Here is a 26,522-nt window from a genome sequence, read left to right on the forward strand (position 1 = left end):
TCTGGTTTGCAGAAGTAGAAAATTCCTGAACCTTGGGGGAGCACCAGCAGGCATGCTACGGGAATATAATGAAGGCATTAAAACCTCCATCACCTTGGCTTCCCTGGCCCTGGTTCTCCTATCTTGTTAATAGGAATAGAGTGGCGAGCTGGGAGGTATTTTGATTCCAGGGAAGGAACTGGACTGGGAATGGGCCCTTTGTGTGGATGGAGGGTCCCAGGGATCCTAGGAGAAAGGGGGTAAGTAGTTAACAAAATCTCCTCTCTCTGGAGAGTGGGAGGGATTAGAAAAGAACTCCCTAGAGGTAGGGTTGAGTGGGGCAGCCCTGGGTGTTGGGTTCAAGCCCTTTGCCCAAGGTGGTTCAGCCCTGACGTGCGCATGTCTCCTGGAGGAGTGGTCTGGGGAATGTGGGTTTGGAGATGGGATTTCTGGCAAAGGCTTCTCGGCTCCCTGTCCAACCCAGAATCGTGGCAGGGGGAATGTTGAGAGCAGAAAAGGGCCACAGAATCCATATAACTTCTTCTGCCTCAAGAAGTAATTCCTTCCACTGAAGCCACGCTTGGAAATGAAGTAATCAAAGCCTTAAGAAAAGTTCAGGCCAGAGGCAATTTTATAGGCTTTACAATAAAATAAGAGGCTTTAAAGATCAAAGCACCGGGAATTCCCTGGCGGTCCAGGAGTTAGGATTCTAAGCTCTCAGTGCTGGGGACCCGGATCCCTGGTTGGAGAACTAAGATCCCACAAGCCTCACTGTGCAGCCAAAGGGGGAAAAAAAAAAAAAAAGATCAAAGCACCAACCTATCTGGAGAGGACACGGGCACCTTGGGGGTTTTGAAAAGAAAGAGCTGTGTGGGGGCAAGGAGTGGGACAGGAGGGTCTGGAGGGAGAGTCTGTTATGGAAGGTTTGCAGAGGAAGAGAAGGAGGGGGAGGAGGGCTCCAGCCTGAAGGGGCGATGGGCCTGGTGGGTGTGGAGGGGCTCCCTCCTTCCAGAAGAATCCACTACTTGCTTCTCATCAAACTGTCTAGCTGGAATATCCAAAATCGCAGACTATGTGAACATTCCTAATAAGGGTTCAGCCAAAGTTGCCTGCATCTTTGATGTACCCTGCCTGGTCATGTTATTCCATGCTGGCAATTGCTCATTTAGAAAATATCAGTAATGGGTGATCTCATCATTTTAAAAGACATTAATAATTCCTTGTGTGGGGGACTTCCCTGGCGGTGCAGTGCAATACAGGGGATGTGGGTTTGATCCCTGGTCCGGGAACTAAGACCCCACATGTCTGGGAACAACTAAGCCTCTGTGCCACCGCTACTGAGCTCTCGAGCCTGCAGGACACGACTAGAGAGTCTGTGTGCAGACAAAATTAAATACATAAATAAATCTTAAAAAAAAAAAACTGTATCATGAAGAAAGTTTTTTTTTTTTTTTTTCTAACAAACCTATGTCTAGAAGTGAAATAGACTCTGTAATTTAAAAACTCCCTACAGGGGCTTCCCTGGAGGTCCAGTGGTTAAGATTCTGCCTGTCAATGCAGGAGACTCGGGTTCAATCCCTGGTCCGGGAAGATCCCACAGGCTGTGGAGTAACCATGCCTTTGCACCACAACTACAGAGTCCACAGCATAAATAAATAAATCTTAAGAAAATAAACACTCCCTACAAACAAAACTCCAGGACCAGATGGCTTCACTGGGAAATTCTAGCAAACATTCAAAGTAGAACGTACGCTGATCCCTCTCAAACGCTTCCAAAAGATTGAAGTGGAGGGACCACTCCCAAAGTCAGTCTCACACTCACAACTGTCCTTTGTTTGACCTACACAATAATAATAATAATAACAATAACAAAGTGATCAAATGGAAAGATCATTTAACTTCTTACTGGATCTTAAGCTGTGGATACTGTGGCTCCTCCCACTTACAAAAGAGTAAACTGCGGCTCAGGCTTCCTTGGTGGCTCAGCGGTAAAGAATCCACCTGCCAATGCAGGAGATGTAGGTTCGATCCCTGGGTCAGGAAGATCTCCTGAAAGAAGAAATGGCATCCCAAGCCAGTATCCTTGCCTGGGAAATCCCATGGCCAGAGGAGCCTGGTGGGCTACAGTCCATGGAGTTGCAAAGAGCTGGACATGACTGAAGCCACTTAGCACGCATGCAAGTTTGAGGAGAGGTATGTCCAGGTTTGACATTGCAGCGCTGCAGTGAAGGACCCCAGGTCCCAGGTCTGTCTCAGACTCACTCCTGAAATGTACTACAGGAGTGCAGAAAGGATGCACAGCCAGATCCTCAGGGGAAAACACTAAAGCAGAGACTGGGAGAATCCATGTGCCTCTTCTCTCTGTCCTCCCCCCTTCCCTTGCGGGGGTCATGCCGAGTGAACTCTTCCCCCAGCAACAAAAATGCAGTCACACATGAGCGATGTCCTGGGAAGCTCAGGAGAGACCCAGCACCCTGGGGTGTCACTAGGACCTGGACATGGAGGACCCCCTTTCTGGCATGTAACAGAATTATGGACTCCCCAAATGAAAGCAGGGGTCAAGCAGAAACCATCTTGGTTGCACAGTCTAAGTATAATGAACCTTCTTATCAGTTAGGAAACAGTGGGAACACTTCCAAAATTCAAGTTTCCAGCTGCCAGCCAGGGCTCACCTTGCAAACAGGTATTTCCAAAAAGAGAGAGAAGCTATGTTAAGACTTTCTGTTATTTATTCAACATGAGCTTCATTATTCCAATGGTTGTATTGTAGTTATGTAGAAGTATGTCTGTATTTGCAGAAAATACACACAAAAAGATTTTGTAGTGATGTTGGTGGTGCATCAAGTTGGAAATTTACTAAATGTTTCACAGGGGAAAAAATGTTTATGTGCCATAACTACAATATCTCTTTAAGTTTGAGATTCTTTCAAAAAAAAAAAAATATATATATAAATAAGGAGAACTGATAGTGCTGTTGATTGAAGACTGGGCATAAGTCGATACATGTTTCTGGCTAATAGATGTGCGGAAGTTATAATACTCTTCTCTCTACATTCTCTTATAATTTAGAATTCTCTATAACAAAGCAAAAAATTGAGTCAGCAAGGCTGTCTTCTAGGACTTCCCCGGTGGTACAGTGGATAAGGATCTGCTTACCAATGCATGGGTTCGATCTCTGGTCTGGGAAGATTTCACATGACACGGAGAAACTAAGCCACTGTGCCACAGCTACTGAAGCCTGCTCACCTAGAGCCTGTTGCCCCCAGCAAGAAGCCACCGCAGGGAGAAGCCCACGCACCACAATGAAGGGTAGACTCAGATGGCTCCAACTAGAGAAAGCCTGAGTGCAGCAAGGAAGACCCAGTGCAACCAAAAATAGTCTTAAAAAAAATTAACTCACTTAGGAAAAAAAAAAGATGTCTTCTAAATGTGGTGATATCTGGGGAATGCCCTTGCAGTCCAGTGGTTAAGATTCTGCACTTTCACTTCTGAGGGCATGGGTTCAATATCTGGTCAGGGAACTAAGATCCAGGCAAGCGGTGCAGCTCAGGCAAATTTAAAAACCAATAAATACGTAAATAAGCATTGGTATTTCTGGAAAGGAAGAGAAATTGCATTTGGGGGATGCTTTACATTTGTCTAGAGCATGATATTTCTAGACACACAGGTAGAAAGTAAGAAATTCAGATAAGCAAAATCAGTAAGTACAAAACTCACCTCTATTCACTGTTCACCACTGCAGTAAACCCTGTAACACTTTAGCTCATATTCTTATTCTATATACACATATCCAGAAGATGGTCTAGAATACAAACACAAGGCTATGTAAATATACATTAATTTATTTTAGCACAGATGCATATGTCCATATATGCACATACGTTCTACATAACATATAAGAGTATATATGCTATGCTACACTACGTTGCTTCAGTTGTGTCCAAATCTAATACTGGTATGGGTTGCCATCCCCTCCTTTAAGGGCTCTTCCCAACCCAGGGATGAAACCTGGGTCTCCTGTATTGGTAGGTGGATTCTTTACCACTAGCGCCATCTGGGACTCTTTAAGGAGTATAATTCTGTGCTTGCTTTTTCCCCAGGCAATGGTCTCCATCTTTCCCTTCCTATAAATCTATCAATTCCTATCTCATTCCTCCTATCTAAATTCCTTCAGTTGACCCAAAAATATCCTTCAGAGCTTAATTGTCCAAACCAGTATCGACTCCAGAAGCAGACACTACATGTGGTCACTACTCTTGGGTCCCCACAACTCTCAGGTCTGTTTCAACCTGTCAACCTGTCACACTCCCCTTTACATGAAACTGACAAAAAACCCTCCCCTTGGGGTGTGTCCCAGCTTCTACTGCAGGTGGGGGGACACTTCAGGGTGGACACATCAAAGGCAGCAGCCGCTTCATCTGCTTTCCATCTGGAGACCTGGAGCTCCTTAGGGATCCTGCAGCAGGGAGGGGGCAGCCATGACCCCTGGACTGGGGTGGGGACAGCTGGATCCTGCCGTTGCAAGGTTCTCTCTCACCCTCTTGACCAGAATGTCACAAACGTGGTGTCACTGTGACACTGTGCCCACATCCACCGCCTGCCCAAGGCTTTTAACCCTGATTGATAACTCTTGATTCCATGATTTCCTTGCTGCTGCTGCTGCTAAGTCGCTTCAGTTGTGTCCGACTCTGTGCGACCCCACAGATGGCAGCCCACCAGGCTCCGCCGTCCCTGGGATTCTCCAGGCAAGAACTGGAGTGGGTTGCCATTTCCTTCTGATTTCCTTAGGGCTTGGGAAATAGTGTTCTGACTCTTCCATTCTCTTTGCTGGAGAACACCGTCTCTTGGTGTTTCCTTCTGTACAATTTTTCAACTGAAACAGTTCCTTACTCTGAACCCAGTAGTCACCAAGGCTGTAACATTGAATTTCTATTTAAAAAGAGCTGAGACACTTTTGGCAAAATAATACTACATTTATTACCTATAATTGGCAGAGACATTCCTGATTTATTCTCTCTATATTTAAAAGAATTTCCAAATGTAAAATTTTATACATCATGAGATCCAGGAGAGTGTTGGGCTCAGGGGACCACATCATAGTTCACAGGGTGAGCAGAACCCTCTGTCTCCAAACATTTTTTGAGTTGGTTCACTCTCCACTGTGAGTCTTGGTCCTGGTCTTAGAACCCCACAAAATGAAATTCATCACCCATGGGGGCTGGAATTTTCTCAGTCATAGGAATGAGCTTCCAGTTCAGACAAGAGGAGAGGGCTTCCTGCAAAGGACCAATGAAGCCTCTACAGCAGGACTGAGAGGAGACAAGGGCAGAGGGCAGGGGGGCTGAACCAGAGGGTCACCGGTGAGGAGCCCTTTCATGACCCAGCCTTTCCCTGTGCTCACCCATGGGTTTCCAATCAGAAGAATAGGGCCTGCCCTACAGAAGTAGCAGGAATTTTCTTCTAGTAGGACCCTTGACTGGACCCAAGAGATCCCAGGATGGCCAGGAGCTACAAGTCCTTAGAGAAATAATGTCCCTGCACGCAAAGTTCCTGACATCCATGGGGTGGTTGTTCTCCAAGGATAGCTCTTGACGAGGATAGGCAACCTCCACAATCAAACTGGAGTTGAGCAAACTGGTGTTGGTAAGATCGACTCCACTTGGCTCATTCTTGAGATCCATGACTAAGATCCACTGTTTTACAGACACAAAGCGAACACCCTTCTCAAGGCTGGAGAACACATGATTGACATTCAGGAAGAAAAAGAGGTAAGCTCCATTGCGCCTTCACACCCTGAGTTGGGGGCCTTCTGGCAGGTGGTATTTTCCCTAGATGGCTGCAACAGTGTCTCCACTTCCACACATCCTTCTAGAATCATGCCACTCCTCACCCAGGGGTGGAGTCTAATGCCCACCCCCTTGAATCTGGGCAGGTTTCATTGTAACCAAGACTGGTGGGAGTGATGCTGAGTGACTTTCACCAAGTGACTTCCACAGCAGGATCACAGAGGCAATGCAGCTTCTGCTGGTTTCTCCAGCAGCCTCATGGAGCCCTGAGCCACCAGGAAGCAGCTGCCTGCCCCAAAGCCATCATGCTGTGAGGAATTAGACCAAATTAGTCCATGCAGAGGGATCCCATGGCCAAGCTCTGAGACTAAACCAAGAGCTGGCTGGCCAGCCACCAGTTGCTGTGTACACACTCACAGCCCACCCTGCCCTTTAGCTCCAGACAGTATCTGAAATGGATCTTCATGAGAGACTGAAGTCAGAAGCTCCTAGCAGCTCGTAACAGAAACCATGAGAGGAGATAGAATGACTGCTGTTGATATTAAGCTACTAATGCTTTGGGCTGTTTGTATGTTATACAGTAGTAGATTAACATAGGCCCCACCAACATTTCCCTTCACCCTCTTCCCCACACAGACTGACCTTCAAAGGGCTCTCTCCTTCTGCACCACCCAATGTGAAAGCTACTCTTAGAGAACTGATCCAGGATAGTCTTGGTGACATCTAGAATTTGGGCAATTAGCTGATATACAGGTGTTATTGCTTCTTCCTTCGAACCACCTGGGGGGAAAGGAAGACCTTAAAGGCTAGACTTGTCATCCCATCTCTTTGGGCGTTTGCCTCCTCCGCCAGAGAGGCCTTCCCATGTCTACAAATCCAAAATGGTGCTGTGATCCCCAGGACCAGCACCATCCGTGTCCTTTGGAAGCCTGATCCCTCTGCCTCTGCAATGAATCCATCTGCACTAAGCTCAGTCACCAGCTGGTCTGCATGTATATTCATTTTAGAAGTAACGACCTGGGGGTGGGAGATGGGAGGGAGGTTCAGGAAGGAGGGGACATATGTATAGCTGTAGCTGATTTATATATGGAGAAACCAGCACAACATTGTAAAGCAATTATCCTTCAATTAAAAATAAATAAAAATTAAAAAAAAGAAGTAATGACCCAGAGCCATGCTCTTCAAGGTACCTCCTCCCACATTATTTCTTCTATGTTTCATTGGTGGCAAAGATGTTGAGCTATTTCAAATCCTAAAAGATGATGCTGTGAAAGTGCTGCACTCAATATGTCAGCAAATTGGGAAAACTCAGCAGCGGCCACAGGATGGGAAAAGGTCAGTTTTCATTCCAATCCCAAAGAAAGGCAATGCCAAGAATGCTCAAACTACCACACAGTTGCACTCATCTCACATGCTAGTAAAGAAATGCTCAAAATTCTCCAAGCCAGGCTTCAACAATATGTGAACCGTGAATTTCCAGATGATCATTGAAAAACCAAGAGAGTTCCAGAAAAACATCTATTTCTGCTTTCTTGACTATGCCAAAGCCTTTGACTGTGTGGATCACAATAAACTGTGGAAAATTCTGAAAGAGATGGGAATACTAGACCACCTGAACTGCCTGTTGAGAAACCTGTATGCAGGTCAAGAAGCAACGGTTAGAACTGGACATGGAACAACAGACTGGTTCCAAACAGGAAAAGGAGTACATCAAGGCTGTATATTGTCACCCTGCTTATTTAACTCATATGCAGAGTACATCATGAGAAACGCTGGGCTGGATGAAGCACAAGCTGGTATCAAGATTGCCTGGAGAAATATCAATAACCTCAGATATGCAGATGACACCACCCTTATGGCAGAAAGTGAAGAAGAACTAAAGAGCCCCTTGATGAAAATGAAAGAGGAGAGTGAAAAAATTGGCTTAAAGCTCAACATGCAGAAAACTGAGATCATGGCGTCTGATCCCATCACTTCATGGCAACTAGATGGGGAAACAGTGTCAGACTTTGTTTTGGGGGGCTCCAAAATCACTGCAGATGGTGATTGCAGCCATGAAATTAAAAGACCCTTACTCCTTGCAAAGAAAGTTATGACCAACCTAAACAGTATATTCAAAAGCAGAGACATTACTTTGTCAACAAAGGTCCATCAGGTCAACCATCTAGCTAGTCATCTAGCTATGGTTTTTCCAGTAGTCATGTATGGATGTGAGAGTTGAACTATAAAGAAACCTGAGCGCCGAAGAACTGATGCTTTTGAACTGTGGTGTTGGAGAAGACTCTTGTGAGTCCCTTGGACTGCAAGGAGATCCAATCAGTCCATCCTAAAGGAGATCAGTCCTGGGTGTTTATCGGAAGGACTGATATTGAAGCTGAAACTCTAATACTTTGGCCACCTGATGCGAAGAGCTGACTCATTTGAAAGGACCCTGATGCTGGGAAAAATTGAAGGTTGGAGGAGAAGGGGACGACAGAGGATGAGATGGCTGGATGGCATCACCGACTCGATGGACATGAGTTTGGGTAAACTCCGGGAGTTGGTGATGGACAGGGAGGCCTGGTGTGCTGCGGTTTATGGGGTTGCAAAGAGTCAGACACAACTGAGCAACTGAACTGAACTGAACAGTGGTAATGATTTAAGGTATAATTTTCTTAGTGTTTTAAAAGCATCCAGGAGAATCTAGATAAACAGATGAAGAGATACCCAGCAACATTCAAAGAAAACAACGTCTAATGTCCATCAGTGGTAAATGGATACATTATAGTATATTCAATGAGATATTATACAGTCATGAAAGTAAACTAATTGTTCAGTTCAGTTCAGTTTAGTCGCTCAGTCGTGTCCCACTCTTTGCAACCCCATGAATCGCAGCACGCCAGGCCTCCCTGTCCAACACCAACTCCCGGAGTTCACTCAGACTCACGTCCATCGAGTCAGTGATGCCATCCAGCCATCTCATTCTCTGTCGTCCCCTTCTCCTCCTGCCCCCAACTCCTCCCAGCATCAGAGTCTTTTCCAATGAGTCAACTCTTTGCATGAGGTGGCCAAAGTACTGGATAGACAATTGTGGATGAATTTACAAATATGTTACTGAAAGAAGCCAGATCCACACTATGTATGACACCATATATAATGTATTAATATATATTAATATATATGTACACATATAGTATCACAATGGGTAAAACTCATCTATGGTAACAGAATTCAGGATGGTGCTACCTTTGGGTTGGAAGTGTTGGGAATGGGGCATGAGGGGTGCTGAGGGTGGTGTTTGCTGGCAACTTTCTGTTCTTCTTTTTAACATTCTGTCCTTGACTTAAGTGAATGTGTTGAATCCAACCGGGCATTTTCCAGCCCAGTTTCCTTTGGGGGTTAAGGGAGGGTTCAGAGACTGAACTTGCTAAGTACTAAGGCTATGAGAGTGGTAAAGTCATTACTATTCCTTCATCTTAAGAGGTTGTTGTTTAGTCACTGAAGTTCTGTCCGATTCTTTTGCAACACCATGGACTGTAGCCCGCCAGGCTCCTCTGTCCATGGGATTTCCCAGGAAAGAATAATGGACTGGGGTGTCATTTCCTTCTCCACATGGGCTTTCCATGTGCCTCAGATGGTAAAGAACCTGACACCAATGCAGGAGACCCAGGTTTAATCCCTGGGGCAGGAAGATCCCCTGGAGAAGGGCATGACAACCCACTACCGTATTCTTGCCTGGAGAATTCCATGGACAGGGTACAGTCCATGGTGTCACACGGAGTCAGACACAACTGAGCAACTAACACTTTACTTTTTCTTCTCCAGGGGATCTTCCTGACTCAGGGATCGAACCCAGGTCTCCTGCATTGCAGGCAGATTCTTTACCACTGAGTCACCTGGGAAGCCCAAGGGATTGTTAGGAGGCCTAAATGACATCACCCATGTCAAGGTCAGCACTTAGTTAAAAGCTGTTTTTATAATCACGCTCACCGGACAGAGACAGAAATCTCAATCTTTCCACTATCCAGGAGTTCTGGCCATAGGCCCTCTTCCTCTAGGTCCAATACTTCCTTCTTTAGAAACCACCTAAGAAAGAAGGAGAAAAGTCAAGAAGAGGCAAGTTCTCACTACTGCCCTGGTCCTTGGGGAATAGGGAGGGACATTTACTTGTTACCAGGACTGTGGCAGAAATGAGGAAAGACTTCAGAAATGCCTCTATAGGTTCCCTCCATCATGCAGAGCATCACTAAGCTATGTTTTTGAAAGCCACGTGTTAAGTAAAAAAGACTTGTGTAAAAGGTTCGTCATCCACTTGTGAGCTCAGTTAAAGTCCCATGGGTCTCCCCTATGGAACCCTGCCACGCCCCACCAAATATAAGGCTACCACACCCTCTCTCCCACTCCCACGAGGACCCCTTTCCTGGGCTCCCACCTAGGCCACGAGGGTTCTGAGAGTTCCGGAGGAGGTTGCGTCCTATGGGTCTGCGCTCGCAGAAGCGGCCCAGGATGCAGGGCCCGGGGGCGTCAGCAGGGGGCAGGCAGGTGCGGATGACGGGCCACAGGTCGGGGTGTTTCCAGGGCAGGATGCTCCGCCAGAGGCCCCAGCCGTCCACCACGTCTCGCCAGCGCCGGCACACCGGGCGGCAGTGCCGGAGCAGCGTGCGTAGGGGCAGGTAGCTCAGCACCTCCTGGAGCAGCTCGTTAGGCAGTCGGCTCAGGTCCAGCGCCTCCTTGGGTTCGCGGTCCCGAGCGGGGACTCTGGCGGGCAGGCCCCCAGAGGCCCACAGGTCGTCCTCGCCAGGCCAGGCTGCTGCTGCTGGAGATCTAGTGTCAAGATGTCAGAGTGTCCATGACCTCCAGCCTCCACCAGCCCCGCCCCTGCCAGCCACACCTCAAGACTGTCATCCCCCCACCCCCTTAACCCCACCAGCCGCCTCCCAGCCCTATCCTCAAGTTCCCAGATTCCTCCCATCCCCTCCACTCTCCCCTACTTGCCCCACAGTCCCAGGCAGCCAGTCCCCTCTGGGGCGCGCAGAGCCCTGGCTGAGTCCGCATCTCGGCATGTTGCTCCACCCCAGCAGGCCATCACCTTGCTCCACATGCCCTGATTGCTTCCTCCGCCTTTTTCATACTCTTGCCTTCCCTTCTTAAAACCCAGAACCACCCACCGGCCCTCATTTGCTCTTTCTGACTCCGTGGTCTCGCCGTCCCTCCCTTCTCACTGTCCCGCCCCCTCCTCCCCACTGCTTCGACCCCCCGCCCCCCCCCCCGCCCCCCCCCGCAACTGACAAGCCAGCTCCTCCCATCCACGCCTCCGGTATTCTCCAGACACCCTCTCCTTCTGGCTGTATTCAGATTGTGAATTAATCACCAAACAGAATCCGCAGAAGAGGAAGCGGGGGAGGGTCACCAAGATCCAGAGTCTGTCGCTCTTAGACAGACCACCACTGGTCCAAAGGAGAGTCCCTAACCAGGGTCTAAGTAAGGACCTTGGTATTGAACACCTGCTGTCACTCACTCAGGTATCCAGGCAGGAGGTCTTATATTCTTTACTTCCAAGAAGAATTCCCATCACGCTTAAGGATCCAGCATAATCACTAACTTGGAGATCCTTGCACAGGAGAAAATAGGCTCCAGGAGGAGCCAAATGCATTACTATTTGACTCCCTAAATGAGTGTTGCAACCAGTCATAATCCAGCCAAACTTCATGGAAACTTTTACTAGTGATCAGATTAGCAACCTCTGAAGCAGGTCTGACTATATCCCCACTTCACAGCTGAGAAAACTGGGTCCAAGGGACCTGCCCAAGGTCACACAGCTAGTAGGTGAGACAGCTGGGATTTGAACCTAGCCAGGTTCATGATCATGGTCACTGATGGTGGTCTGCTGCCCGACTGATCCACTACAGCTGTCTGAATCCCAACCATTATCTGAGAAGCATGCTCAGCAAATCGATGAGATGCACCCGAAACTCCAGTGCCTGCAGCCAGCATCGGTCAACATGGCTGTTAGTCACTCAGTCACGTCTGACTCTTTGGGACCCCTTGGGACCCACCAGGTTCCTCTGCCCATGGAAGTCTCTAGGCAAGAATACTGGAGTGGGTTGCCATTGGTCAACAGAAGGGGCCCAATTGTTCTCCATGACAATGCTCAACCACACATCACACAACCAACGCTTCAGAAGCTGAAAGAGTTGGGCTATGAAATTTTGCCTCATCCTCCATATTCACCTGAACTCTTGCCAATCAACTATCACTTCTTCAAGTATCTCAGCAACATTTTGTAGGGAAAATGTTTCCACAACCAGAAGGCAGAGAATGCTTTCCAAGAGTTCCTCAAATCCTAAGGCATGGAGTTTTAAGCTACAGGAATAAGCAAATTTATTTCTCGTTGGCAAAACTGTGTTGATTGTTATGGTTCCTATTTTTTTTGTTTTAATAAAGATGTATTTGAGCTTAGTTATGATGACTGAAAATTAATGGTCAGAAACTGCAATTACATTTGCACCAACCTAATAGTTAACTACAGAGGACAACAGAAGATGAAACGGTGGGATAGCATCACCGATTCAATGGACATGAGTCTGAGCAAGCTCCAGTAGATGGTGAAGGACGGGGAAGCCTGGCATGCAGTCCATGGGGTCCCTAAGCACCACTGAGCTGCTGAACAGCAAACAGTTAACAAAATCTCCTCTCTCAGATGAGTGGGAGGGATTAATAAGGAACACAGCTCCTTAAGTGTAGGATTTAGTGGGGCAGCCCAGGGTGTGGATAAGCCAGCTCCTTCCCTAAGGTGAGTCAGCCCTGATATGCTCATATCACCTGGAGTGAGGGATTAGATATGGTTGAGGAGTTCAGTTCAGTCGCTCAGTCGTGTCCGACTCTTTGTGACCCCATGAATTGCAGCACTCCAGGCCTCCCTGTCCATCACCAACTCCCAGAGTTCACTCAGACTCACGTCCATTGAGTCCGTGATGCCATCCAGCCATCTCATCCTCTATCGTCCCCTTCTCCTCCTGCCCCCAATCTCTCCCAGCATCAGAGTCTTTTCAAATGAGTCAATTCTTCACATGAGGTGTCCAAAGTACTGGAGCTTCAGCTTTAGCATCATTCCTTCCAAAGAAATCCCAGGGCTGATCTCCTTCAGAATGGACTGGTTGGATATCCTTGCAGTCCAAGGGACTCTCAAGAGTCTTCTCCAACACCACAGTTCAAACGCATCAATTCTTCGGTGCTCAGCCTTCTTCACAGTCCAACTCTCATATCCATACATAACCACAGGAAAAACCATAGCCTTGACTAGACGGACCTTAGTTGGTAAAGTAATGTCTCTGCTTTTGAATATACTATCTAGGTTGGACATAACTTTTCTTCCAAGGAGTAAGCGTCTTTTAATTTCATGGCTGCAGTCACCATCTGCAGTGATTTTGCAGCCCAAAAAAATAAAGTCTGACACTGTTTCTACTGTTTCTCCATCTATTTCCCATGAAGTGATGGGACCAGATGCCATGATCTTCGTTTTCTGAACGTTGAGCTTTAAGCCAAGTTTTTCACTCTGCTCTTTCGCTTTCATCAAGAGGCTTTTTAGTTCTTCTTCACTTTCTGCCATAAGGGTTGTGTCATCTGCATATATGAGGCTATTGATATTTTTCCTGGCAATCTTGATTCCAGCTTGTGCTTCCTCCAGCCCAGCGTTTCTCATGATGTACTCTGCATACAAGTTAAATAAGCAGGGTGACAATATACAGCCTTGACGTACTCCTTTTCCTATTTGGAACCAGTCTGTTGTTCCATGTCCAGTTCTAACTGTTGCTTCCTGGCCTGCATACAGATTACTCAAGAGGTTAGGTGGTCTGGTATTCCCATCCCTTTCAGAATTTTCCACAGTTTATTGTGATCCACACAGTCAAAGGCTTTGGCATAGTCAATAAAGCAGATATAGATGTTTTTCTGGAACTCTTGCTTTTTCCATGATCCAGCGGATGTTGGCAATTTGATCTCTGGTTCCTCTGCCTTTTCTAAAACCAGCTTGAACATCAGGGAGTTCACGGTTCATGTATTGCTGAAGCCTGGCCTGGAGAATTTTGAGCATTACTTTACTAGCATGTGAGATGAGTGCAGTTGTGCGGTAGTTTGAGCATTCTTTCGCATTGCCTTTCTTTGGAATTGGAATGAAAACTGACCTTTTCCAGTCCTGTGGCCACTGCTGAGTTTCCCAAACTTGCTGGCATATTGAGTGCAGCACTTTCACAGCATCATCATTCAGGATTTGAAAGAGCTCAACTGGATTTCCATCACCTCCACTAGCTTTGTTCGTAGTGATGCTTTCTAAGGCCCACTTGACTTCACATTCCAAGATGTCTGGCTCTAGATTAGTGATCACATCATCATGATTATCTGGGTCGTGAAGATCTTTTTTGTACAGTTCTTCTGTGTATTCTTGCCACCTCTTCTTAATATCTTCTGCTTCTGTTAGGTCCAGACCATTTCTGTCCTTTATCGAGCCCATCTTTGCATGAAATGTTCCCTTGGTATCTCTAATTTTCTTGAAGAGATCTTTAGTCTTTCCCATTCTGTTGTTTTCCTCTATTTCTTTGCATTGATCGCTGAGGAAGGCTTTCTTATCTCTTCTTGCTATTCTTTGGAACTCTGCATTCAGATGCTTATATCTTTCCTTTTCTCCTTTGCTTTTCGCCTCTCTTCTCTTCACATCCATTTGTAAGGCCTTCCCAGACAGCCATTTTGCTTTTTTGCATTTCTTTTCCATGGGGATGGTCTTGATCCCTGTCTCCTGTACAATGTCACGAACTTCATTCCATAGTTCATCAGGCACTCTATCTATCAGATCTAGACCGTTAAATCTATTTCTCACTTCCACTGTATAATCATAAGGGATTTGATTTAGGTCATACCTGAATGGTCTAGCAGTTTTCCCTAATTTCTTCAATTTAAGTCTGAATTTGGCAATAAGGAGTTCATGATCTGAGCCACAGTCAGCTCCCAGTCTTGTTTCTGTTGACTGTATAGAGCTTCTCCATCTTTGGCTGCAAAGAATATAATCAATCTGATTCCGGTGTTGACCATCTGGTGATGTCCATGTGTAGAGTCTTCTCTTGTGTTGTTGGAAGAGGGTGTTTGCTATGACCAGTGCATTTTCTTGGCAAAACTCTATTAGTCGTGGCCCTGCTTCATTCCGCATTCCAAGGCCAAATTTGCCTGTTACTCCAGGTGTTTCTTGACTTCCTACTTTTGCATTCCAGTCCCCTGTAATGAAAAGGACATCTCTTTTGGGTGTTAGTTCTAAAAGATCTTGTAGGTCTTCATAAAACTGTTCAACTTCAGTTTCTTCAGCATTACTGGTTAGGGCATAGACTTGGATAACTGTGACATTGAATGGTTTGCCTTAGAGACGAACAGAGATCATTCTGTCGTTTTTGAGATTGCATCCAAGTACTGCATTTCAGACTCTTTTGTTGACCATGATGGCTACTCCATTTCTTCTGAGGGATTCCTGCCTGCAGTAGTAGGTGTAATGGTCATCTGAGTTAAATTCACCCATTCCAGTCCATTTTAGTTTGCTGATTCCTAGAATGTCAACGTTCACCCTTGCCATCTCTTGTTTGACCACTTCCAATTTGCCTTGAGACAGGAGATCAAATTGCCAATATCTGCTGGATCATGGAAAAAGAAAGAGAGTTCCAGAAGAACATCTATTTCTGCTTTATTGATTATGCCAAAGCCTTTGACTGTGTGGATCACAATAAACTGTGGAAAATCCTGAAAGAGATGTGCTGCCCTGGAGGGAAACACAAAGTAATATTTTGTGACCACCTGACCTGCCTCTTGAGAAACTTGTATGCAGGTCAGGAAGCAGCAGTTAGAACTGGACATTGGAGAAGGAAATGGCAACCCACTTCAGTATTCTTACCTGGAGAATCCCATGGACGGAGGAGCCTGGTGGGCTACAGTCCACGGGGTCGCATAGAGTCGGACACGACTGAGTGACTTTACTTTCACTTTTCATGGAACAACAGACTGGTTCCAAATAGGAAAAGGAGTATGTCAAAGCTGTATACTGTCACCCTGCTTATTTAACTTATAGGCAGAGTACATCATGAGAAACGCTGGGCTGGAAAAAGCACAAGCTGGAATCAAGATTGCCAGGAGATAAACAATAACCTCAGGTACACAGATGATACCACCCTTATGGCAGAAAGTGAAGAGGAACTAAAAAGTCCCTTGTTGAAAGTGAAAGAGGAGAGTGAAAAAGTTGGCTTAAAGCTCAACATTCAGAAAATGAAGATCATGGCATCTGGTCCCATCACTTCATGGGAAATAGATGGGGAAACAGTGGAAACAGTGTCAAACTTTATTTTGGGGGGCTCCAAAATCACTGCAGATGGTGATTGCAGCCAGGAAATTAAAACAAGCTTACTCCTTGGAAGGAAAGTTATAACCAACCTAGATAGCATATTAAAAAGCAGAGATATTACTTTGCCAACAAAGGTCCATCTAGTCAAGGCTATGGTTTTTCCAGTGGTCATGTATGGATGTGAGAGTTGGACTGTGAAGAAAGCTGAGTGCCAAAGAATTGATGCTTTTGAACTGCGGTGTTGGAGAAGACTCTTGAGAGTCCCTTGGACATTTTCCACAGTTTATTGTGATCCACACAGTCAAAGGCTTTGGCATAATCAATATCCAACCAGTCCACCCTAAAGGAGGCCAGTCCTGGGTGTTCACTGGAAGGACTGATGTTGAAGCTGAAACTTTGACCACCTGATGCAAAGAGTTGACTCATTGAAAAAGACCTTGATGCTGGGAGGGACTGGGGGCAGGAGGAGAAGGGGGTGACAGAGGATGAGATGGCTGGATGGCATCACCGACTTGATGCACATGAGTTTGGGTGAACTCCGGGAGTTGGTGATGGACAGGGAGGCCTGGCGTGCTGCGGTTCATGGGGTCACAAAGAGTTCAGAGCGACTGAACTGAACTGAGGAGACAGGATTTCAGATAAAATCCTCTCAGCTCCCCACCTAACCCAGCCTGTAGGGATCAACAGCAGAAAACAGCCACAAAATTCACAAAACATCTTTGCCCTAAAGAAGTAATTCCTTCTACTGAAGCCACACCTAGAAATGAAAAAATCAAAACATTAGGAAAAATTCTGCCTAGGGCTAAATTTTCTAATCTCTACAACAGAATAATGATCAAAACATTGGCCTGTTTGAAGGAGAAACACACCAAGGGGATTTGAAAAGAGAATCCTGGGCGGGGCAAGGAGTGGGACAGGCCAGGTGACTGAAAGGAGAGCCCTGATATAGAAGGTCTGCAAAGGGGCAGAGGGCGAGGAGGAGGATTGCTCCAGCCTTAGGGGAAGATGGGCCGGGGGCATGTGGAGGGGCTGCCTTCTTCCAGAAGAATCCATCATAATGGATGTCCTTGGAACTGTCCAGCCAGAACCTCCCTAATCACAGACCATGGGAACATTCCTAATAAAGGTTCAGCCAGAGCTGCCTGCATCTACCCGGTAGCATTTCTGCTTGCAGGTAACTGCCCATTTAGAAAATATAAGTAATAGGTAATCCCATATATTTCAAAAGACATTTTTTTATTTTTATTTTTATTTTTTGGCCATGCCACGGGGCACATGGGATCTGGGTTCCCTGACCAGGGGCCAGAGATCAAATCCATGCTTCTTGCAGCAAAAACGCAGATTCTTACCCGTTGAACCTCCAGGAAGTCCCCAAAAGTGGTTTCTTGTATTTTAGGGTGTTTTTTTTTTTTTTTTGATTGTTTGTTTTTGGACACGCCACACAACTTGGGTCTCAGTTCCCCAACCAGGGATTGAACCCAGGCCCACGGCAGTGAAAGCACTGTGTCCTCACTACTGGACCACCACGGAATTCCCCAAAAGACATTAATAATTCCTTACGTGTGCTAGACTATTGCAGTTTCTTCTTTAAAAACAATTTTTTAAAATTTGCTTCGCTGCACTTGGTCTTAGTTGTGGCATGTTAGATCCAGTTCCATGACCAGCGATTGAACCCCGGCCCCGTGTATCGGAAGCACGGGGTCTTCCTCAGTGCACTGCCAGGGAAGTCCCAATACTGCAGTTTTTCTTTTCAGGAGAGAGATCCTATCTTTTAGAGATTTATATGGAAATGTTGTTGGAGGAAAGAGTATGATGTTTGGGAGGCATTAAGTCCCGTGGGAGGGTGAATGGAAGTATAGATCCAAGAAAGACTGACCATGTGGAGAAAAGGGAACCCTCCCTCACTGTTGGTGGGAATTAAATTGCACCAATATAAATTGGTGCAGCCAATATGGAAAACACTATGGAGTTTCCTCAAAAACTAAAAACAGAGTTGCTGTATGATCCTGCAATACCTTTTCCCGGCATATAATCCAAAACATACATGCATCTCAGCGTTCACTGCAGCACTGTCTACAATAGCCAAGACATGGAACCCACCTAAATGTCCACTGCCAGATGAAAGGATAAAGATATGTACACAGATAAACACAGTGGAATACTGCTAAGTCGCTTCAGTCGTGTCTCACTCTGTGCAATCCCATAGATGGCAGCCCACCAAGCTCCCCCATCCCTGGAATTCTCCAGGCAAGAATACTGGAGTGGATTGCCATTTCCTTCTCCGATGCAAGAAAGTGAAAAGTGAAAGTGAAGTCGCTCAGTCGTGTCCGACTCTTCGCGACCCCATGGACTGCAGCCCACCAGGCTCCTCTGTCCATGGGATTTTCCAGGCAAGAGTACTGGAGTGGAGTGCCATTGCCTTCTTCAAGACAAGACATGGAACCAATCTAAATGGCCACTGCCAGATGAAAGGATAAAGATATGGTACACAGATAAACACAAACGAATACTACTCAGCTACAAAAAATGACATCACGCTATTTTCAACAACAAGGATGGACCTAGAGATTATCATACTAAGTGAAGTGAATCAGAAAGAAAAAGATAAATACCATATGCTGCCACTGCTGCTGCTGCTGCTGCTAAGTCCCTTCAGTCGTGTCCAACTCTGTGTGACCCCATAGACGGCTGCCCACCAGGCTCCCCCATCCCTGGGATTCTCCAGGCAAGAACACTGGAGTGGGTTTCCATTTCCTTCTCCAATGTATGAAAAAGAAAAGTGAGAGTGAAGTTGCTCAGTCGTGTCCGACTCTTAGCGACCTCATGGACTGCTGTCTACCAGGCTCCCCTGTCCATGGGATTTTCCAGGCAAGAGTACTGAAGTGGGGTGCCATTGCCTTCTCCAAAATACCATATGATATCACTTCTATTTGGAATCTAAAATGTGACACAAAAGAAATTATCTATGAAGCAGAGACAGACTCAAAGACCTTGAGAACAGATTTGTGGTTGCCAAGGAGGCGGTGTTGGGGGAGGGATGGATTGCAACTTTGGGATTAGGAGATGCAAAGTATTGTATCTAGAATGGATGAACAGCAAAACCTCCTGTATAGCACAGGGAACTGTACTGAATATCCTGTGATGAGCCGTAGGGGAAAGACTATGAAAATGAATGTATAATAGATATGCATAACTGAATCCATCACTTTGCTGTACAGCAGAAATTAACAATAGTGTAAATCAATTCTACCTCAATAAAATGAGTGTTACAAAAGACTGACCACGCTCAGGCCAAGGGGCACCTGCCATGACTGCTGCTACCAGGACCCCCATCCATCCCCACGGCGAGCCACACTTCTGCAGGAGACCCTCCAACGCTAGCGGATGAAGAAACCGCATCCAAAAGACAAGAAGTCAATTGCCCCATGGCACACAGTTTAGGTCTCACTTCTTTCTTGAACGAACAATTTTGGTTTCGACTGGTTAGAAGATTCACCATGGAACCAGGTCTTGGCCTTAACCTATTGTGTAGGGGTGACCTCCTCCATAGAGGGCTCCTCCCATTTTGCAAAATGGGAAATAAATAAATAGAATGATTAAGATAAAATTGACCACAAATTGCAATAAACACACGAAAAGGTGCTCTAGCTCCTTAATCAACAGGGAAATGCAAATGAACACCAAGGACTTCCCTGGTGGCTCAGACAGTAAAGCGTCTGTCTACCATGCAGGAGACCAGGGTTCAATCCCTGGGTTGGGAAGATCCTCTGGAGAAGGAAATGGCAATCCACTCCAGTGCTATTGCCTGGAAAATCCCATGGACAGAGGAGCCTGGTAGGCTACAGTCCATGGGGTCCAAAAGAGTCGGACATGCCTGAGCGACTTCACTTTCACTTTCCACATCTATCAGAACTGGCTAAGCAAAAAATAAAATCCCAAGAATAAACCAGTAACAAAGCGAAACAATAACAGAATAAATCAGCGTTAGTGAGATTGGGGAGTGATGAAATAAAATGTACATTTTGAGGCAGGACAAGAGAAAATTAAACACAAAATTCTCCCTATGTGTCTGTCTAATGTGCAGTGTAAAACTTCATCACACCAGAACTCCTGAAAAACAGCAGCATTTGCTCTATCGTAAAGATCATTCCCTTTCTTTCTTCTGATGTTAGCAGTGTCACTTCCTAAAGAGCAATGTTCTTTCCCAGCTCACTTGGGGTCTTGCTGACTTGTTGCTTGCTTTGTACAGTCTTACCTGGACTATGTATCCTTCGTGAATGTTACATAAAATATTATGTCATTTTGGGGTACGACCCTTTGTTTAGAAAATGTATCAATACATAACTATACCCTTGCTCCTTGGAAGAAAAGCTATGACCAACCTAGACAGCATATTAAAAAGCAGAGACATTACTTTGCCGACATAGGTCCGTCAAGTCAAAGCTATAGCTTTTCCAGTAGTCATGTATGGATGTGAGAGTTGGACCATCAAGAAGGCTGAGCACTGAAGATCTGATGCTTTAGAATTGCGGTGTTGAAGACTCTTGAGAGTCACTTGGACTGCAAGGAGATCAAACCAGTCAATCCTAAAGGAAACCCAACCCTGAATATTCATTGGAAGGACTGATGCTGAAGCTGCAGCTCCAATACTTTGGCCATCTGATTCGAAAAGCCGACTCATCGGAAAAGACCTTGCTGCTGAGAAAGATAGAAGGCAGGAGGAGAAGGGGACGACAGAGGACAAGATGGTTGGGTGGCATTACCGACTCAATGGACAGTTTGAGCATTCTCCGGGAGGTGGTAAAGGACAGGAAAACCTGGCATGCTGCAGTCCATGGGGTTGCAAAGATTCAGACACAATTGAGTGACTGAACAACAACAAAGTAGTCAAGTAACATTGTATTTTTATTGAAAAAGGCTGAGCTACTTTAGGCAAATATTATACTTGTTAACTATGATTGGAAGATACATTCCTGATTTATTATCTCCATATTCAAAAAGAATTTCAAAGTAACTAATTCTATCCACCATAAAATCCAGAATAGGGTTGGGCTCTGGGGACCAAATTCATTGTTCACAGGGTGGGCAGAACCCTCTGCCTCTAAACAATCTTTTGAGCTAATTCGGAGAAGGCAATGGCACCCCACGCCAGTACTCTTGCCTGGAAAATCCCATGGACAGAGGAGCCTGGTAGGCTGCAGTCCATGGGGTCGCTAAGAGTCGGACACGACTGGGTGACTTCACTTTTACTTTTCACTTTCATGCTTTGGAGAAGGAAATGGCAACCCACTCCAGTGTTCTTGCCTGGAGAATCCCAGGGACGGTGGAGCCTGATGGGCTGCCATTTATGGGGTCGCGCAGAGTCGGAAATGACTGAAGCAACTTAGCAGCAGACTTAGCAGCAGCTTTCAGCTCTGAGTCCTGGTCACAGTCTTGAAATCACAGAAGGTTAGAGAATGGAATTACTCAGCCAGATGGATGAGTTTCTGGTTCAGACACGAGGAGAGGGTTTCTTGGAAGTGATCAATGAAGCCTCTGCAGCAGAAACAGAAGACTAGGGCAGAGGGCATGGGGGCCAAACCAGAGGGGCCTGGCACTGGCGGGGGCAGGGGCGGTGGTGAGGAGCCCTCTCACCATTTCCTTGTTTTCATCCGTGCGTCTCCATAGAACAGGGGCTGCGTTCAGTCAGTAACCCTGATGTAAGAATGTTCTTCTCACAGTTTCTCATAGAATTTAAAGACAGGGCTCAGTGGAGAGATCCCATGATGCCAGGAGCTACACGCTTTCGATTACTGAGGTGGTCTGGCCAAAGGTCCCAGCTCCTGGAAGGCACGGTCACGTTGTCTTACAGGGACAGCCTAGGGACGGATCTGTACGATCACACTGGATTGGGGCCTGCAGACTCCACACTGCTCAGGCCACGAATCATAGCCCTCGACACTGTGGTCAAACAACACAAAGCGCACGCCCTTCTTGATGTTGGTGAATGCGTGCATGATCTGTAGGCAGAAAAAGAAGTTAAGTCCCATTGTGCCATGGCCTTCCCCTCAACAGCTGAGCTGGGGGCCTTCTGGCAGGTGGTATTTTCCATAGATGGCTGCAACAATGTCTCTACTTCCCATGTCCTTCTGGAATCATGCCACTCCTCACCCAGGGGTGGGGTCTAATCCCCACCCCCTTGAAGGGAGGGTTTCACTGGAACCAAGAGTGTGGTACCCGGAACCACCAGGAAGCAGCTGGTTTCCTTGAAGCTGCCATGTTGTAAGGAAGCCCAAACTACTCCCAGCAGGGAGATCCCATGGCCAAGCTCTGAGATTAAACCAAGAGCCGCTCAGCCAGCTGTATACACACTCACAGCCCACCCTGCCCTGCAGCTCTAGCCAATGTCTGTCTGAAATGGAACTACATGAGAGAACAAAGTCAGCAACTCGCAGCTGAGACCTAGTCATAGAAACCATAGGAGGTGATAAGATGAGCCTTGTTAATATTAAACCTGTAAATCTGGGCCAATTTGTTAGGCAACAGTAATTCATTACAGACCCCACCATTCTTTCCCCTCGCCCCTGCCAGAGACTCACCCGAAAGGAGAAACTGCCTGTCCGTGGCCGGACGGGAAAACGTTTATGGAAGAAATAATGCAACGTGGCATAGTTGGCATCTAGGAGCTTGACGACTAGCTGATACATCCGGTCACTGCCTTGTTGCTCTGTCCAGCTGCCAGAGGAGAAGATCTTTAAGACTGACTTGCCATCTCATTTCTCTGAGGGCCTGCCTGCTTTACCTCAATGCCCTTCCTATGTGGAAATCCAAAACGGTGGTCCCCCCAACAAGTACAATCATTACCTGCCAGCGCTTGTTACATGGGAGCTTGGAACCTCTGCATACCCAAGGAATGCATTTGGACTAAATGAGCTCCCTAGCTGGTCTGTATGCTATGACCAGGAGCTGTGCTGTTCAAGGCACCCTCTCCTATATTATTTTTTTCCCCATATTGTTTCTCATTCTTTCACTAGTGGAAAAGGATGTCATTTTCAATGTGTTTTTCTTAGTCATTTAAAAGGATCCAGGGGAAATCTAGATAAACTGGTGATGGAATAACCAGCAACCTTCAAAGAAACATCCAATGTCCATCAATGCTAAATGCACAAATTATGGTCTATTCATATAATGCAATATTACACAGTCTAAAATGAAACTGCAGCTACCTATAATTATGGGTGAATTTACAAACATGTTCATTGAAAGAGGCCAAATACAAACTATATTCTGCATGACTCTATATATTAAGCACCCAAATGGCAAAACTGATCTATGTCAATAGAATTCAGGATGGTGCTGCCTTTAGATTGGAAGTGATGGGGAATGGGGCGTGAGGGATTCTAAGGGTAGGTTTGCTGGCAACATTCTGTTCTTCATGTCACTTAAGAGTAAGGGACTATAAATACACAAAGAGGTAGTTTCCTTTACAGAGACTTAGCATCACTTCACTTTAGATGTACATTCTACTTCTTCCACAAAAGTATCCTGCTGCTGCTGCTGCTAAGTTGCTTCAGTCATGTCCGACTCTGTGACCCCATAGACGGCAGTCCATCAGGCTCTTCCGTCCCTGGGATTCTCCAGGCAAAAACACTGGAGTGGGTTGCCATTTCCTTCTCCAATGTATGAAAGTGAAAAGTGAAAGTGAAGTCGCTCAGTCATGTCCGACTCTTAGCGGCCCCATGGACTGCAGCCCACCAGGCTCCTCTGTCCATGGGATTTTCCAGGCAAGAGTACTGGAGCAGGTTGCCATTGCCTTCTCCGCAATATAGTACTATTCCCCTAACATAGTACTAATGTATGTTCTTTTGACTTACCTTTCAAACTGTTCTGTGCCAACCACATACACAGTTATAAATACCTATTCAAAACTTTTCCTGTGACCATGAAACGCAAAGTACAGAGTACTTTTGTTCACCTGGGGACTTTGGGTCATACCGGACAGACCACAATGCAATTTGGTGGAGGCTGTCCACGTCCACATAGTGTAAAGTGGGGGCAAGCCACTCCATAAGACCAACATGACTTAGGATGACCTAGAGGCTGAGGTGAAACCCATATCAGGCCCCAAAAGAACTTAGTTCAGGGGTTTTCTTTTTCTATAAAACTGGAGCCTTGGGAGTCAGTGGTTAAGAATCCACCCTTCAATGCAAGGGACTCAGATTGGATCCCTAGTTGGGGAATTAAGATCCCACATGCCTTGGAGCAACTAAGCCCAAGTGCCACAACTAGAGAGCTGCAACTAAGATACGGCACCGATGAATTAAGAGAAACATTATGGGGTAGGAATTGAGAAGCATAAATAATGACGCTCCCACCATAGGTGTGATCTGCAGCTGAGGAATTTTACAGCAGAGAACATAAAAGTGTACAGGATTTGGGATGCACCTCGCTTAAAATCATCCAGGTCAGGTATCCCTTGGAAGTTCTTTCATGGACCCCAATTTCAAGACCGTCATACAGAGCACAAACTCTAAGAGTCAAACAAGTCTGAGCCTAATGCCAGATCCGGCCAAGCCTCTAGCTATGCCACTAGAAGTCACCTCTACTTTCTGAACTACCCAGTTTGAGGTTTCAAAATACACATTCCCGCAGGATCAAGGACCATGAAGAGTGCTGAAAAAGCTCAACCTCCACAGCACTGGCTTGGTGCCTGACATATAACCCTATTTTTAAGAGGCACACTGTGACTTGCCCAAGGCCACAAAACCAAGTCACGGTTTGAACGTGAGAGGTTCTGGCTCCAGAATCTGACCCCTTAGCCAACTCCATCTTGCCTCCATCTAAACCCAGGAAATTAAACCCATCTAAACCCTGTAAATTCATTCACAGATGAGAGTTAGTTGGGCCCAAGCCCTCTATATTGAATCCAATCAGGCATCTTCCAATCCAAGTCCCTTTAGAGGGTTAGTAGAGGGTTCAGGGAGTGGACTTTTGTTCTATGAAGGTGGCCCAGTCATTTCCCTTCCTACTTTATCCTAAGGGGTTGTTATTTAGCTGCTAAGTCGTGTCCCACTCTTTTGCAACCCCATGGACTGCGGCCCGCCAAGCTCCTCTGTCTATGGGATTTCCCAGGCAAAAATACTGGAGTGGGTTGCCATCCCCTTCTCCAGGGGATCTTTCCCTTCCAGGGATCGAACCCACATCTTCTGCATTGGCAGGCAGATTCCTTACACCACTGAGTGACGTGGGAAGGCCCAAGGTGTTGCTAAGGCTTAAATGACATCATCCATGCCAAGGTCAGCACTGAACAAAAGGGCTGTTTTTAGCCTCACACTCACCGGCGACAGACAGAAATCCAAATCTTTCCACTATCCAGGAGTTCCCGCCACAGACCCTCCTCCTCCAGGTCCAAAATTTCTCCCTTGTACCAACACCTATGAAAGAGAGCAAGATCAATGAGACCCAGCAAAAATTCATCACCGCCCTGACCCTGGGGACTAGGGATATTCACCTGTAGGCAGGACCGTAGCTCATCTCCCCAGAAGTCTTCAGCCTGACCCCCAAGTCTTCCTCTTCCTCCGAGCCATCGCTACAGCTCAGCATCATACAGTCCCAGAGGTCTTCTGTTACATGAAAAAGGTTTGTGATCAAGTTCCTTGCCTGCCCTCCAGCCCATGTTAAATCCCAAGGGTTTGCCGGGTGGCCTCGCCCCTCCGCTTCTCCCAACAGGCTCCATCTCTGCCCCAGCCACCAAGTTTTAGCTGCAGAAAAACTCCCTCCCACCCACCCGCACGAGGATCCATGCCTTTCTTGGGGTCCTTACCTTTGCCCGGGGGGTTCGCGGTGAGCTTGCGTCCTATGGGTCTGCGCTCGCAGAAGCGGCCCAGGATGCAGGGCCCGGGGGCGTCAGCAGGGGGCAGGCAGGTGCGGATGACGGGCCACAGGTCCGGGTGTTCCCAGGGCAGGATGCTCCGCCACAGGCCCCAGCCGTCCACCACGTCTCGCCAGAGCCGGCACACTGGGCGGCAGTGCCGGAGCAGCGTGCTAGGAGGCAGGTAGCTCAGCACCTTCTGGAGCATCTCGATGGGCAGTTGGTTCAGGCTCGGAGCCTCCTGTGGTTCGTGGTGCGGGGCTGGGACGCGGGCGGGCAGGCCCCAGGAGGTTGAGGCCCCCGTGGTCTCCTCGTCAGGCCCTGCGGCTGCTGCTGCTGGAGAGCCAGCGTAAGACATCAGTGACCTGGAGCCTCCGCACGCGACGCCCCTGCTTCCCGCACCCAAAAGCTGTCGCCCCCACACCCCAGCAGCCGCCCCTTCAAGTCCCCAGACTCCCAGCCCGTCCTTGCCAGCCGACCACCGCAGCCGCTCTCCGCCCCGCGCATCCCAGCGCCCGCAGCCGACCCGCTCTGCGCCCAGAGTCTCACCCTGCAT

The 26,522-nt window shown here is 46.9% G+C and overlaps 1 protein-coding gene across 1 annotated transcript; it reads right to left on the reverse strand.

The window, feature by feature from the left end:
* Window positions 21,975-26,522, reverse strand: LOC108638067 (F-box only protein 27-like). The gene is made up of 5 exons (XM_018063169.1): window positions 25,919-26,522; window positions 25,607-25,718; window positions 25,434-25,529; window positions 22,695-22,830; window positions 21,975-22,115 (listed from the first exon to the last, which is right to left on the reverse strand). The coding sequence occupies exons 1-5, from the start codon at window positions 26,520-26,522 to the stop codon at window positions 21,975-21,977; spliced, it is 1,089 nt and encodes a 362-aa protein (XP_017918658.1).

The sequence above is a fragment of the Capra hircus genome, chromosome 18 (genome assembly GCF_001704415.2).
Source record: "Capra hircus breed San Clemente chromosome 18, ASM170441v1, whole genome shotgun sequence".
Taxonomy (NCBI): domain Eukaryota; kingdom Metazoa; phylum Chordata; class Mammalia; order Artiodactyla; family Bovidae; genus Capra; species Capra hircus.

What these genes read in the sequence shown, in the direction of transcription:
- LOC108638067 (XM_018063169.1), bottom strand. Translation starts at nt 26,522, where the DNA reads ATGCAGGGTGAGACTCTGGGCGCAGAGCGGGTCGGCTGCGGGCGCTGG. An exon ending in CGCGAACCCCCCGGGCAAAG is followed by an intron (nt 25,719 to 25,918) that starts GTAAGGACCCCA and finishes TTCATGTAACAG; the next exon opens with AAGACCTCTGGGACTGTATG. An exon ending in AGCTACGGTCCTGCCTACAG is followed by an intron (nt 25,530 to 25,606) that starts GTGAATATCCCT and finishes TCTCTTTCATAG; the next exon opens with GTGTTGGTACAAGGGAGAAA.